General features: G+C 37.0%; 1 protein-coding gene across 1 annotated transcript in view; it reads left to right on the plus strand.

Annotated features, from left to right (window-relative positions):
- LOC149303214 (protein SLX4IP-like) overlaps positions 1 to 9521 on the plus strand; it is a 31590-nt gene extending 22069 nt beyond the window's left edge. Inside the window, exons 4-6 of the mRNA XM_089481382.1 lie at positions 865 to 962; positions 8004 to 8110; positions 8837 to 9521. Coding sequence (XP_089337508.1) covers positions 865 to 962; positions 8004 to 8110; positions 8837 to 9521 — 890 coding nt within the window. The remainder of the gene's footprint in view (positions 1 to 864; positions 963 to 8003; positions 8111 to 8836) is intronic.
- Positions 9522 to 17211: the final 7690 nt, after the last annotated feature.

Here is a 17211-nt window from a genome sequence, read left to right on the forward strand (position 1 = left end):
CACCCTAGCATGCAAACGCATAGTTCAGTCAGTCGGAGCATTTTGTTGGTTGCTATGGTGATAAGATCGATTTTTTAAGCATGCACTGGGAAATAGCCCCGTTATATGTAAATTATCTGAAGGTATCTGATAATGATCCTATATCCTCCCCTATTTGAAGCTGAAGTTGGAAATGTATAACCATGTACTTGCATATCATCAACCTCTTTTGTCTTGGTAAGTTCAAATTGATACATTACGCCGTATAAATCAATAAATGGGTGTAATTCATTTTTACATGCTTCTTGTATTGCCGTGGGAGAATCTGTAGCACAGTAGCGCAGTTTTATTTTCAGAGGTATGAGCTTTTGAGCCAACATGTTGCAGTGGCTAGAAATTATTGATTCTGTGTAACAGAGAACCGAGTGGGCCTAAATTCCTTCAGGTTGTAATCTAGCTAAACGTTTCATGAATAGACACGATCAGTGTATGTCTGATATAATAATATGGAAATGCAGGTGTTCTCTGTTACAGATTGTTCCTGGTGTAACGGGCAGCGCTGGCCCTAGGCATTCTAACTCCTTAGGCAAATGTCTCTGGCGCCCCCTACCGTATGCACTGGCTGGCTAAAATAGAAGAGAATCCGCACCCTAGATATGGACTAGGCCATCTGTCAAAAACTGCAGTATTCTGACTACAGTCACAGTTATCCTTTAAATAGCATCTGATAAAATCTGATATGTGGTTACGGACTAGATCATTTTTGTCATGTAATAGTAATAGTTTATCTGGACATTAGTGCATAAGGGGCTAATTGCAACTAAACAGCTTCTTATTTGTATTGAGATTCAAATTTCTTTTAATTTTCTGTTTGCTTTTGGGAAGAATTGCACGTGTTTCCGGAACGATTTGTGGTATGTGCCAGTCAGCTCGAGCTTGATCCTTACACACTAGAGGTAGATATCGACAAAACTACGGGTATGGTGAGTATATCAGCAATAAACACTTTATGCTGGTATTATTGTTTTCCCATATATGTTCTTAATAATATATCAAGTTTATATTTTTTTCTCACATCAGTCAATATATATATATATATAAGATAAAACTTACCATGGGAGAGTGCTCTTACTTTAATTCTGCTATTTCTCATCACGGTGATGTAAAAGTGTTTTTTGAAATGTTTTTACAGACGGAATAGCCAAATCAACATGATCATTTTGTTGGTTGATGTCATAAGACTATATGTAAAACAATTGCTCTTTCTTGTGTACAAATAAGTGAATTTTCTCATCTGTGCGTTACTCAAGGTTAGAACACATGATATGTGTGTGGGGGGTCCTCCTTTAGCACCTTTGCAACCTAATCAGGGCAAGTTAACAAATGTAGTTTTGGTATTTTCCTGTAATTGGTATTTTTACTTGCTGTGTATAGTTTATAGACCTGTAAAACTTTGAACAAATGTGTTATTTCCTTCAAATCCAACTTTTTAAAATTGTATTCATAAAAATGTCTTACATTTATGAATATAGCTAAAAAAAAAAGCCCTGGTCCTGAGGATGTTAAAATGTGTTTTATTTTATTTCCCATTCCCTCAACTTTTTGTTACGTATAACCAGCTTATCATGATAAAGTATATAAGCCTTAGCCATATAATTCCTGAAACTAGGGAGCATGCTTATTCCTAAAAGGGTTAATTTGTTCCCTTCACTGTCAGTAAGAACCTCTTAGTGTTCCCGGCTTGGAATGGAAAAGAGATACTCTGATATGCAGAACTACAACACATTGAGTGTGAGTGACCATCAAAATGGCCTCTCTGCTGTTTTCCAGCATCGGGCAAATTTAAAATAAGGACAACTAAACAAAAATGTAGTATAAAGACCATCTGATTTTTTTATTGTTTATGTCATCACCTTTATTTATAGTCTGTACCATATTTCCTCAAACAAAACTAACATAATTCCATAGATTTATTTTCTTCTGGAACATTTGAAGTTAGTTTCCTTTAAGATATGTAACCGTATCAGTCCTTATGGGACTCCATGATCACTGCAAACAGAACAAATGGCTGGATGCCACGGAACATTACTGGAACAACGGCGATGCGGAATTACAGCAGAAATCCTTGGCCGTGGGTGGATGTAGACCTCGGGGAGACTGATCATTTTTCTTTGCTTTGTTTCAATGCTGCCGTCAGGGCTAGGCCTTAGACCGCACTCATCTTCCCAGGTCTCTAGGTCGAACTCACTTGGGAAACTGAAGTACGCCCGGAAGAGAGGAGGATGAACAAACAAATGACCACCCAAATGCTAGCTCTGAATCTGACAGCAGATGCAGAGGGACGTATCCCCATGATATCTGTATGAGAACCATTGACTTATTAAGGAATTGGTAACGGCCTGAACCATAGCATTTTATTTAAAAATCACAACAGAATAAACCATTAGAGCAGGGTTTATATAGTCACACAGTATAATTACACTGTGCACACCTCCCAACATTTTAAACGGCCGAAGATGGGTGCCTTAGAGCCTGTGCTTAGACCTTTACCAATTCCCAATATGTAACTTTCTGACATTTTGATATCTGTTTATGTCAATGTGACACAATTTCTGCTGTTCCTACACACTCTTGTGAACTTTATGGCTGCAGAAGAACACTTTTTCCTAGAAAAAGGAGGTACTCCAGAGGAGTGATGACTACGAGACTTAGTGTATGACTACAGATATTTTCAGTCATATTCCACACCATATTAAGGGTAATTCCAGCATTTCACTCAGTGACCCATTTAACCATATGTAACCCTTTGTATACCTACACCGAACCATGCAAGCAGACAGGTGCTGGCAACGATCAATTTATGATTCAAGTTACAAAGGCTTCATTCCTTTTTGGCCTTAATTTCTTTTTCCAGACCACTTATGACCTATAACTAGTTTTCAGCTCTCTTGTATTTGTTTTCTAGGAACTCATTTTCCGATGTCACACAAATCTTATTTAGTAGCAGACTTTATTCATCATAGGCGAGAGCAAATAATGGAAAGGTACTTTCTCCTAGAATGGAAGTCAGATGACTTGATGCTTCCCTTGATCCACTGATCACATAACAATTATGTTGAGCCAAAGCTCTGTATGGATTGTATGTAAATATTGCTACTCATTGGGAAATCATTTCAATCAGTGTTGTGGGCTTGTTCACTTTATAAGCGATATGCTAGTATATGGATCCAGTTCATCATCTAAAAATAAAATGCCGTAGAATGACTCTGAACTACATCTGGTAACTTTACATCACAGTGTGGAAAAAATATCTGAAACTGTGTCAGTTAAAAAATTTGAGCTTTTTTTCTGTGTAATGTGAATTATACCGAGAGTTTTATTGGTCATCAGCACCAGCTGGCTGAAAATTTATTTTACCTTCTACTTAAGTGAGGGTTAGCTTGGTAAAAACCACAATATGTGTCTGCACTGTCAAAGGACAATTTATAAGAACAGCTCACAGCCTTTTTACACCACTCAAAAATGCCTTGGTATCAGTGAAACATTCTCTTCTTAATCTCTTTTCCCTAAGGGATGTCAGGGCCATAACCCTTCCCAAGAGCACATATTTGGAGTCAGAAATGTAAAATAACCTTATAGTTGTGTGAAAGCCGAATGTCTAATGAGTCTTGACAGTTCAAGGGCTGGAAAAGCATGCTAATCTTCAGTGCCCACCCAGTCTTATGCAAGCGTAAATACGCCAGGAAATGTGCTTTTCATTTACGAGGAGGGTGAGACAACATTTAACATTTTTTTTAATTTATTTATATTTTCCGTCTAGTGTTACCGTTTAACTTTTTCCTCACGAGAGGAGGGACCATCATATAGCTTTTCTATAAGCATTGCAGCCCCGTGACACCAAGCGGCAGACTCTTCTCTGACTCTGTTTACAAGTTATTAGGAAACTGCTGGTAGATAAACAAACCAATGAATGCCGACATCCTCCTGAGGTTGAAACGTACAGTGTGTATCATATCATAAGAAGACGTTTGGTAATATAGCTGAATGCAGGGATATGTAACTATTTTTATTTATGTCTGTTTCTGAATACTGTTGTAGGCTTTGGAAGCCTTAGGGAGTTTACATCACGCTACACAGCAAAAGGCTCACTGGTTCCCACAGAATTGTTCAAACACTGACTCATGGTCTGTGTTAATTGTTTAGCTCTCAAAATACAGCACTTTAAGGGTGTGGCACGCAGAGGAAAGTCTACTGTACTTATAGGGCATGTACAGAAATGTTTCACACATAAATCATGTTTTGTTCAACTTAAAAAAAAAATGCCAAAAAATGATTTCAAAGTAAAAGTTCCACCTTGTATGTTGGATAAACTTGTATGGTCATCTTCTCACATATCTCATATGTTGGGATTAAATTTCAAGGCCCTTTAAGACCTGCAATGTTGGAAGGGAGGTGTTTCAAGTGAATTGTCTTATTGGGGTGATGTCATAGTGACAGACAGACAGACACATTCAGATACAAGTGATAATAATGCAGTTATTGTGATGGATTAAGCCAATGTTTCCTTTTCAAGTATTGGTTATGATTGAGCAATATTTATGTTGTATATTGTTCTAAATCACCAACATATAGCTCTCCAGTCTACAACTGGTCAAGCTAGTGTGAATGGCCGATAGATGATGTCAGGAAAGGTTATGGAAAAATGTATTTCTTCTGATGAAGGTGCTTTTCTAATTGAATCCTTCATAATGATTATTTCTTTGACTAGTAAAACAATTCCGATAATGGGCTTTTTTATTGTGTGGTTATTAATATATTTGCTATATTCTGTCGTTTTAGGTATATGTATTAAGGTATTTTAAATGTCTTATTTTGATTATCCCCAAAAGAGATTTACAGAATGTTTTGCATTGTTGAAATCTCCACGTTATTTACAAGGCATGAGGAATGCAATGCCTCTCCTAAGTGATTATTGTGTAAGTTTTGCTTTGTTTATGTTTATGTGCAAGTATATTGACAGTTCCAATTTAAATTATTATTGGTTATGTCACCAATGGCATTTATGATTTTTTGGGGGGGATGTGTGTACTTTATCAAATGTTCTGGGTTGAATAGTAACTAGAATCGGAAAAAAAATTATGAGGAGTACAGCAGAGTACAATCTGTCAAAGAACATATAAAATAAAACACATCGATATCTTTGACTGTCGCGAGTCGTATTCTATGTAAGTGGGGTCGAAATATTGATACCTTCATGTTTCTTTGCATGCACTTGTGTACGATATTGTAAGCTGAATGACATTGATTTTGTTGTGTTACAATGTTTCCCTCAAAGAAACATTATAAAAAGCAACACACACATAGATATAGCAATAACAATAGCTTTCCTTTAATACCTCATATTTTAGTGTCTACTCCCACTTAATATCCTTTGCATTCACGCTATTCTCATCACATATGAACTCTATTTCACACTCCTTGTATCATCCTGTGGACCACCTTGAAGTGTCCTGTGGACCACCTTGATGTGTCACGAAGATCACGGGTGGTCCACGGACCGAAGTTTGAGTACCACTGGATTAGGATATACTCAGTCATCTAACCCTGGGGTTGTTTCACTTGAATGTGTTAATCACAGCAGCTATAGATTAATTGTGTTGTTTACACTTATGTGTAGGTTCAGTTATTGCGTAAAATTTATTAATACACTGCATTTCATTTATTGTGTGTTTGTGTGTACATCATTTATTTTTCAAACTGCTATGAAAAGCCTGAAACACGATCTTGCTGACCGTACGCAGTTCAAAGCTGAAATACCTGGCAAGTGTGAAAAAAATACCTTTCTCTTGCCAGCCCTGAAAAAACCACAAGTCACGAGTCCAAATTATTTATTCCACTTATATATGAAAAAAAATATTCTCTGGAAGCCAGTAAACACAATTGCATGCTGGTTGCAGCTAAAGACAATGATAGCGAACTACTCTCTGACTTCTCTCCCAAAATGTCATGTTGTCCAGATGTTAATGACATAATGAACATTTGGAGATTGCCAGAGAGGACGATTGGATGATATACTAGCAATAGAAAATTGCTTGTCTTACAATTAAAAATGATAAACTTCAATCTATTAAGGATTTCTTTTCAAAAACCCTTGGGGACTTTCAGATTTCTTTTTTTAATGTAAACAACTTTTGTGAAGCAAGCTAATAAAATGATTGCAACATAAAAGCTATCTATGCATTTTGCCAGTGACTGCCTGTTCCTATGGAGAGATGAGACAGAGAGGAGATTTAAATGCTGAGCCTAAGTTAAACAAGCTCTCTCCAGTAATGCCTGTTCTTAACATGGACAAAATAAAATCTCCTGTGGTCGAAGTAGGGAGTGTAGCCAAAAACCACAAACCATGATCATCAAAATGTTACCCTTAACAGCTTTAACTCTATCATGTCCAGAAAAACACAGAAATTGTTAATAGAAATTGTAAACATGAAAAATGTGCATCCAATCTCGAGAAACTCAATAGAATGCTTTGCTGAATACAAGGGGAATTAAATAAGTAACATATTAGCCTACATTTTGTGTAGAACAACATATTATGACAGCAGAATAGCCCAGAGTTGGATCCCACCCCCCACCTACTCTGCTGAATTTAACACTTTTAAACCTGCATTAGAGATATCATTTTATCAGCATTGTTGAATGCCAAAACACTAAAAGCCCTTAATATATGTAGATGTGCATATGATCAACAACACAAGTCTTATGTCAGTACTTGGGAAATGAATGGAAACCGTACTAAAGGGAAATATTGTTAAATGCCTGGATATAAGTGGGTTGCAAGTACAGATTTACTGCAGGGACATGCATGCAATACACATAAAGCTATCCTGATTCTAAGACAAGACCAAAGAATGATTAAGATCTGAGTATTACATCATGCAAAGCGCAGGCTAAACAAGCCAAATGTTTCTTATCTGCCATCAAATTCTATCTTTCTGACCAATAAGCATTCATTTCCCTTCCCTGATCGTAGCCACTGCGTTCAGCTAGAAATACAAGTCTTCTGTCGATAACGGAAGTCTTCCATTTACACTTAAAGACGAGAGACAGGGGATAACTAGAACACTTTCAATTGGTTCATCTGCATCCTAGTACGCTAATGAAATGTATAACTCAAGATATGGAATATGTAGTTGGCCTCCTGGGTCTACTTTGCCTCAGAGGAAATAATAATAAAGTGACAGATCTGTTAAGGCTCTCTTAACACGCTAGAGAGCTCAATTAATGTTTTGTGACAGCGGAACGGCACGTTTAAAGGAAGCCATAGATGTATTGGAATGTAATAAAAAAACAAAACAAATGTCTCACTTTGTAACCAACCTCTGACCGACAGAACCGTGGTAGGCATGTTTTTTTGCTGTGATTTCATTGCAGGCTTTTTATCACCCCTGTTAGTACTAAGTTTGGTGTTTTAGCAGCCTGTGGATGATCTGAAATGTGACAGTTCATATTTAACTAAAAGCCTTTAGACATATTTGTAACTCTGTGTATGCGCAAACACTTGCAATTCCCAACATTTTTCCGAACTATAACCTTTACTTGTATCTGTTCTGGTCATATGCTGTTTTTTGTATTTATTTCTTTATACTTTAAAGTTTCATCCTCTGCATTCATGGAAATGTTTTTCTCCCTGGCTTCAGTCCCACACCCTTCTATCATAACATATACATATTATGGTCTTTTTTTTTTTTTTTTTTTTTTTACTTTTTGACAAATCATCCAAAAAAATTAATATAAAATATAAATCAATATAATGAACTATACAGTTAGATAAAGCATAACATGTTTTTTTTAATATGGTACTCTGCTCTTATTCTAGTTCTTTCAGATCATAAAAAGAAACATCTGTACATGTTGGTCACTTGCACTTTACGGTCATCTCAATAATGCATACTTTCCAGGGTCCATTTCCAATGTGATGTCTTGTTTTATTACAATTTTTTATTTCCTTTTGGTTTTTATAGATAGAAAGTAGTTCCAGTGGAACATCAGAATATTTTGCTGAATGTAGAGGAAATCAAATAAGCAACATGCTATCCACCCCAATGCAGCAGGCAGTACTGAAAAACATGTAAGTTCTTCTTTCAGGTGACTATATCACTTAGCCAATGTAAAGTTTGGATTAAGGTATTAAATGTTCCAAGATACTCTCATAAATCTAATAAAAAGACACAAGGCCTGCAGAAAGTGTGTTTTTTTAACCTTATAAATTGGCTTATATCCTGGTTATTTGCATAATTTAATTTATATATGTAGGTGAAAGGTTGTATGATATATTAAATTTTAGTAAACAAGTCTTATTACTGCACTAGGCCTCTAGTGATTTATTCTTCATTCTCACATACACTGCAGAAAGTATGTCACTAGCTGAAAATGCATTGAGTAACCTCATTAAGTGCCTTGGGATACATTCTTTTAAAATAAAATCTATTTGAGCTATAATATTTTATTCAGCCTTTACTGAAATGTGATACGGATTGACCCTAACATCTGTAACAAATTTATCGAGTACTGGAACTGGAATTTCTTCAAATTATAGTAACTACGTGGATCTTCTTATTTACTGTAGGTATACATTGTATGTGTTACATAGATACATGAATATATATATATATATATGTGTGTGTGTGTGTGAATATGTGGATTTCATTAGATAACAAAGTATGTTTCTTGTCAAGATGTTAAATGTCTGACAGTTTTGCTTCATAATCTTGATGGTTTTGTTAGCTTGTTGTAATGAATTAAATCAGTGGTATAGAGAACAATCTGTGTCTTAATCTTTACTTTTAAATTACAGAGTAAAGAAGGCAAAGTCTACTAGAGTTGCCAGTTGTGAAGCTGAAACAAACACAGACAGGAAAGTGTTTCCTTGCCTCAGGCCAACGGACAAAGGGAGCAAGGGCAAGAAAGATCAGGCTTTGGCCAATTCAGAATCCGAAGCAAAATGTGGGAGCTTGGAACAACCAAAAGATTGCATAAATACTACTGAGAACAGCTTGGAGCTTCCGGTTCCAGAAGTGGAAAATCATGTTAATTGCAGACAGCCATGTGAAGCTAGCAGCCCACAAAAAACCCAATCTGTAGAGTGGTTAAAGGCACAGGACCTAACCAAGGCTCTTTCCTGGATCTGTGAGTCAGTAGTGCCAGAGCAAAAACAACATTTCAGGACTAGCGTTATGCAACAAAAGAGGAGGAGGCATAGCTCGGAAGGGAAAACAAATACAAGAAAAAAAGCAGATTTGAGAGACGATACGTTTCTTCTTCATGACCTACACACACGGAACAGTTACACTGATGAAGTAGAAACTTTGGAAAACATACCTCTAAACACAAAGTTAAATAGTTCTATAGGTACAAGTGACTCTTTGACAACTGGGACCAATATCCAGCCAATACAGTGCAGAACTGAGCACATTCAGCCAGAGGCTGTATTATGTGGTGCGAAAAAACTAAAGCTTCAGAGAACCAAAAAGGTACAATGAAAACTTTGAGATTGATCGCCCACTAAAACAAGTGTGGGCAACCTGTGGAACCCAAGTTTTAAAAAATAAATAAATATATATATAAAACTAAAACCCCCATAATTCCCCATCACCACAAAAACACATCTGGTTACTGACTGGCCTCGGAATATCTAGATATCAGATCAGAGAGTGACACGCTAAAAAGAGTACATCAGTAAGTACTAGTGTATTGAAGGGTAGGGAAGAGTATGTACATAGTATGTGCAATCATCATCCATGTGATGTTAAAGGAACGGTCTAGTCTCCAAAATATTTTTATTTTTAATGTATGTCGGAGTCCACATAGCATGGACTCCATTGTGTTTTACTGCATGCAAACCTGAGCAATCCCTACTTTAGTTAATTAAGTTAGAAAATAAAACGTCTACCACATCTGACTCCTTTCAGCTTTCAGAAGCATAGGGTAGTTAATTTTGTATTTGATAAAGTCCCCAATACACCCTCATAAAGTGTTGGTGACCAGACAGTTATTATTTGAGACAAATGCGTATTTCAGTATGTAGAGTTTTAATCCATTATCTCTACATTGTACCCAAACATTCCATCACTCCACTGGTTTTATTGTTCCAACATTTAGGTGTTATGGCTGTCTATGTTTACCTTATGTATCTATAAGAATATGTGCACTAATATACTTTAGGAAGTTCTTATTTGTTCAGGGTATTTTGTGTTATATTTTTCAAATAAATCATTGTTAACATGGCATTCTTTGTTGTATTGAAAGAATTATTTGCACAGTTTATAAACTGGAAGTGAGTACTCATATAAATACAACAGAACGTGTCCCTGTGTTTGCTTTTAGTTTAAACAAGATAAAGCAGTGTATCAGAGCTTGTTTCATTCTCTCTTTAAAACATCGCTGATCACTGAGTAAGTAGGGTAGTGTAATAGATTTGTTAATTGCTGAAGTGTCTGCAAATTTGTTCTCTCTAAACAAGCTAAGACTCCATGTGGTTTTCTTGACGTCACAGAGCACCATGAGGTTGGTCCGATTGTCTCAACTATGTATTGCCAGACACAAAATTAATAAAAGTAGGATAACGTTAACAGGCCAGTAATTGGAGAAAAATATGTATCGGGTTTTTAGGGGGGGGTAATATAATTGTATGATGATCATGGGAAAATATGCTTTTTCTTGAGCAAGATATCATTAGGCTGATTTCCCCATATTGTAACTATTTGGGTCTCCCAACTTATCTGTCTGTAAACAGTGGCTATCGGTCTTCTACCTATTTGTTACACTGCTACATTCTGCTGTCAGTCCCACAGCTCAGGTTATTAAAGGGATTTTGGTTAACACTGTACAGGGCTCACAACCTCAACTTAACTACAACAAAGATCAAAATATGAGAGGAAACTAGTTATTTAAGCAAATTAAGAAGGTTGTTTCATGGAAACATACAGTAAGCTTCAGTTGGCAAACTTAAATTCTTGTGGTGTAATCTGTGTATATGATGTATCATTTTATATACACACACTACCACACGCATACATTCATGCTTACACACATACTTACACTAACACACACTTACACATGCTCTAATGCTAACATACACTCCCTATTACGCACACCTGCACACAAACACACACGTTCATTCTAACACACATCCACATTCATACTCACAACTTTGTGGCACCAGTTCCAGCATGTCAACATCCGTGTCTGTCCTCACAAATGGTCTTTTGGTTGAATGGGCACAAATTCCCACAGAAACTCTAAAACTTTTTTGAAAAGCCTTCCCAGAAGAGTTGAGGCTGTTATAGGTGCAAAAGTGTGGGGGGGGTCATCTCCATATCTCCATATTAACGCGCGTTGTTTGGCAATAGGATGTCCAAAAATCTCATATGTGTGTGATGGTCAGGTGTCCATAACCTTTGGTCATATAGTGTGTGTATATATAATGTGTATGACACTGGAAGGCTGTCCTAAGGATTTCCAACAGACTTTTGCATAGGTTAAAACAGATGGTCTGTGCCAATCCCTGTAGAATAATGCTGAGAGAGGATGAACCCCTCTCATTGCTCTCCCTTCCCAATATACAGCAAGTAGCCTTCAACAGTGGGAAAGCTTTATTATTGTTTTCTGTCTCATGCATCTGGCTCCATCTCTGATGTTCCCCGATGTATTGGGATTTGTTACCATTAATGTCTTTCAATTAATCTTGGAGGGGCCTGAAAAACTGTCCCTGTACATTTTAATTTGCCCTTAAGAGCGGAACTTTGTAGAATCTCCTGAAGATGCAGAGTTCTGTCCCAAGTTACTGATCAAGAACTGAAAACTGTTTCTTGTGTTGCCGTACATCAGCCTCTCAAAGATATGGTCAGCAGTAGACAGGAAATCCTCCATGTCCAAGATATTTTCAAAGATGTCCTTTTTATGACAGGATGTCTGGACATAATCTTCTGCTTCAAAGGAAGATGCTGCTGTTGCTTTATAAACAAAAAATTGCTTCCTGTAGTGGAAAGATTCCTAAATGAAAGACAGAGGGACGGTGCAGTGTCCATTTGTTAATCATTACTATCTGATGGAATACCCTTTCTACCAGTAGCACCTTAATGTGGCGTCTTCTATGGAATCGCCGTAAACGTCTTACTGGGAAGACCTATTGTGCGTTATTTTTTCTGTGAAACCTCCTTGACCTGATGCATTTCATATGGAGGACTTTCATTTTCTCGGTTACCACTTGGGGTCAATATACAAAGCTATGATGAGTTGAAAATGTTGATCTTGCTACATAAATTATGTATTAAGGATGTCCAATAACTTTTTCATAATCTCGTTTAATGGTAACTATGGAGACTATTTTACCTTTACAACCAAGTTTATTCTCGTTTGATCTGATTAATATTTTACTCCAATTGATTTTACTGTATGGTTCTCCGCAAGCTTTTTCTAAGGCTGCCAGAAGATCACTGCTCACACTGCACACACACAGTTCCGTATACATATATATATATATATATATATATATATTACTTATTTTGATCTGTAAACATGGTTATGTGGGTTAAGTAAGTATAATAATCTATAAAATAAATAGTTTGAGAACCATATAGCCAGATTATATTTAAGGTTTCCCCAAACACATGCAGATTTGTAGCATAAATGGCCACTTTAAAAATCTAGCATTAGTAGCCTAGAAAATAAAAATGCCAAACGCAACAAAAAATAAAAAACCTATTAGAAATTACAGTATCTAAATGAAAACTCCATAGGCCTATGTACAAAAAACAATACTGCTTCGAAATTATTTTTTTTTAAACGCAATTACCATAGCAACCAATATTTTTGCTGATACATCCTTTTTTCCACCAGAGGTTAATGTTTTCTGCTGCATTGTATACTTTCTATAAATGTCTACAGGGTAACTAACCATCTAGCTTTTGACATGCACCAGTAAATGTACAACAGTGTAAAGTGACATAGCAGATATGTGTGAGTATTATTTCTTTTCACAGATGTATTAACCTTGCATTTTGGTTTGTATGGATAGATTTTGTCTTAAGAGAGAGGTTTCTGCCACCTCTTCCTGTAAACATCACACCAAGGTGCCGCCTCGTGGCATTTTTGCCTTCTGTGTTTCCTCCATGTTATTTTGTGGCACAGAAAAATCCATACATTTTAACTCTCTGTACACTTTTATGTATTCTGCAAAAGACAAATTAACTTAAAACCCTTAGAATATAGGTGGCTTTAGCTCAGTATTTATTTGTGCACAGCAAACAGCAATGAATGTAGGAACATCAAAATGACATAAATAATACCTCAAACATTGAATCTACTTGTCTCCTCAAGCAATGTTGAAGTACATTTATAAAAAGCACATTCCCTCTCTGTTTTTGGTTGGCCTAATTGTTGGCCTAATTTTTTTTATAAGGTTTTATTTCTAGAACTGGGAATCTCTACCTTTCTTCCTTCTCACTATGTATGGCAGCTAGGAGGAGCAGATCCACACGTGGAGGAGGTGAACATTGCGGCAAGCAGCACGTGAGAGACTGGGCAGATCCAGAAGCCAATCCCACCACCAGATCAAGAATTTTAGATCTTATGGAGTTTTCCATGACCATAGGCTTCGGGGTAGGGTGTTCCACAGCTGGATGTATATCCTCAACAAGTGCTGATTCTCAACCGAGAGAAACATTCGTACCAGCCCATTGGTGTCAGCTACTCACCCACCGACTGATGTGCCTAAATAAGCTGGTTATTTGTCTTGTATTGGTCTTAAAAGTGGGACTACCTGTGATTTGCAATGTTGGCCATTTCATCATTCCTTTTATTGTTATACAAGTAATGTACAGTGTTATATAAGTAACGTATGTTATATTTATTAACGATTGTAATAAAAAAAATTGCTTAATATTATTTGCAGTTTATAGTATTCATTTAAATGAGTTGGTTCGGCATGACTTTCTTGCAATTAAGAAATAGATAAAAAGGTAATATTATAATAAAATACATGAAATTAAATAGATAAAATAGAATGGAATAAAATGGATTCTATTTCTTCTTTTCTTTTGGCTTAATGCATGTGCAGATGTCTACTTTACTCTAGTTATTAATTGCAGCTGCATTTGGGAAGGTTGCATAAGAATTGTAACTGAATTCAATTTTACATACAGAAGAACATCTTAGATGGAAGGGACTAGGAAAATAAAAAAACACATCGATGGGGAAAGATTGTTCCTGGAGTAATTATCCATAAAAAACTGTCAAATACTTCAGCTGTATATATATTACTAGGAGTGTGGAATAACATAACTGGTTAAAATGGGTGCGAGTCCATTGGGTTCCATTTCTCGCAAGTCATCCAATTACTATTCCGTAACACATTCGTACCAGAAACCCTATTTGGAATTATCTATTTTAATATATAAACTCAACCTTTTTATTGTAACATTTTACTATAGAACCCTCTACTAAATTTAAATGTGATTTGTCTACATAATGAGGAATTGATGTGCTTAGCAGTATAGGGCACAGACTTGGTAGAACTTTTTTGGCAAATTTATAGCCTTTTCTGTTTCTTACTTGGTTGGAGTCCTACATTGAATGGAAATAGGTGCCATTGAAGCTTGCTCTTTAGCTGGTGTTCTATTGGACAGATGAATGCTCTCAGATGAATGCTCCTTCAGTTATATGTATTTATACTTAGGTGAAATGACATAGCTTCTCCAGTGTGTTGCATTTTGGCTTTCCATTAGATTATTAATATCCAACCTAAAAAAAAATACCTTAAAAAAGGGATAAAAACCTTGTTACCTTGGCCCAGACCTTTGCCTGCACAGTGTTGGCTTTAGCAGCTTCCCAGTTATTGCTCTCACTGCCTTCTCTGTTGGTGGTGTTTAGAGATTTGTTGGCTAAGTCTATTTTTTCTAAATAATATAATATCTTCCTAGATCCGTGAGTTACCATGATGTCATTAGGAGTTATGAGGAAATCTCTTAATGTAGGCCTCACAAAACCAGCGCTTATTGCAAACATATCAGAGCTACGTCCAAATTTGACACAATGGAGTCACAATTCAAAAGGACTAACACCTCTACTGCCGGGTGTGTGGGGGAAGATGTCTTATTACCAGCTGGGGAAAAAAATCATAACAAATCCCAGCATGTACTCTTTATTTTGCAATACAATAAGAAAATGTAACTTGAGTTACAACCAGAAAGTTTCTTGGTGTGTAAACTTTTTTCATGGTATACAATAGAAGAGGCTGCAAGCTGCGACCTGTCTGTAAGACAAATCTGACAATGACATACTAGAGATATACCTGGGAACGTTCGAAATGAGATGACCCTGAGACTCTTAATATTAGTCCTTTAATAGCCCATGATGCAGATTCTATATAGTGACCCCCCAAATGTGCTAACCAAATGGCTTTAATACTGGTTCTCATGGAACTCTTGACTTGTCACTATTTAAAGATAATTTTGATTGAGTCACTGGCATTCAGGCAGAGATATCAATATATCGATTGTAGTATACTGGTAGCAAAAACACCAATTGGCAGTCTCATATATGATCACATCTGTGTAGAATAGGAAGGAGTCAATTCTGTATCTGCCCCTTCACTCTGAGACCCTGAGATTGGGGCCATAACCTTAAGACTCAGGGTTAAGCCCTGAGAGTTCCCAGGTATGGCTTGAGAGGGTAATCAGAATTAGAACAATAGAATGGAACAACTCCTCTAAAGGGAAACCTAATCAAAACTAAACGTGAGCTTGTTTTACAATCATCAGTTTAAACACTAGACTTGTGCATGGCAAGCAAAATCGATTCAGACACATTTTTCGGGCAACAGCTTTGTTTCCTGGCCATTCAGGAAATTTGGGCACATTATCTGATTCAGAAATTACATTCTTGGGGGGGGATCCTTGACACATGGATACAAATATCCAGCAGCATGCCATGAGACCCAGTTTGATTAATTGATCCCTCAGAGTAAGGAAGGAGGTGCTGCAGCAGCAGCAGTAGTTGGGCACTGGGAGTAGGTAGACACTGGCACATTTCCAGTCCCACTGTACAGAATATTAAAATTCCCCCAACATTAGAAAAATATTTATTCCTCAGAGTAAGGAAGGAAACTGCAGCAGCAGAGACAGAGCAGGGCACAGGACAGGCACTGGCAGGCAGACTGAATCTCCCATATTAGAAACAAGAACAAGAATTGATCCATCAGAGTAAGGAAGGGTACTGGGCCTGTGCAGGCAGACACTGGCAGATGATAGGCACTTGTAGGCACATGGGGCTTTTCCCAATATTATATATTACAGCATAGAATAATTTATATGATAGAACAAAAAAAAAACTTGTCCACAAATTTGAGGTCTGGTTGGTAGTGTAAACGGGCAACTGAAACTACTCAGGAACAGGTTTTAAATTTTAAACAATCGAAAGACAGTCACACTGTGCGCTAGGCTAGTAAAATGACTAGTTTTGCCACCAATATTTATCAATGAAAATGAAGAATAATATATGAAAAGAGAGAGGGATAATAAAAAATATTTAGTTTTGCCTGAAAATAAATTGGCAAGACATGATACAGTCCCTGTAAGTGGTATATAGATTATATACATACACTACAGTTTCTCCCACAGCAGTAAATTGTCTGCCCTAAATAAATAAATAATAACTTGCAGTATGGTTGGTGAGTAATGAACATCAATCTCAGCCTCTGCTAGTCACTGTCTCACACACCAACTCTCATCAGTCTGTAACTGCTGCTACTGAAGTTAAAATGATGTCAGCCATAACCATCCATGAGACCACCTCTTCTTTTTTGGCTACTTCTACCTCTCAGTTATTGATATGTACCCTCCTATACACACTCAATTTTTACCACCTCAAGGAGCGCCAAAAGTGCTTGTAATGGCACCAAAATGGCTTGTAATGGCGGCTACATGTGGCGACAAATCCTAACAAAATTTGGGCACATTTGCAATTTGTTTTTGTCGGTTTCGTCAGAGATCACCCCAAGCGAACCTCTTGGAAGCGGAGATCAGAGGTCAGACTACTCCATAAATATTGCACGGAATCCTGTCCAGCGGAAGATACTGACAGCGCAGCTGCTGCTTCTTCCCCAGTGTGGAAGTGGAAGCTGCACACAGGATCACACCCAATCTGAACAGGCAAACGAGCCAGGAGCTCTCC

This window comes from Sceloporus occidentalis, unplaced genomic scaffold (genome assembly GCF_023333645.1).
Source record: "Sceloporus occidentalis isolate IW3139 unplaced genomic scaffold, rSceOcc1.0.p SCAF_15, whole genome shotgun sequence".
Classification (NCBI taxonomy): Eukaryota; Metazoa; Chordata; class Lepidosauria; order Squamata; family Phrynosomatidae; genus Sceloporus; species Sceloporus occidentalis.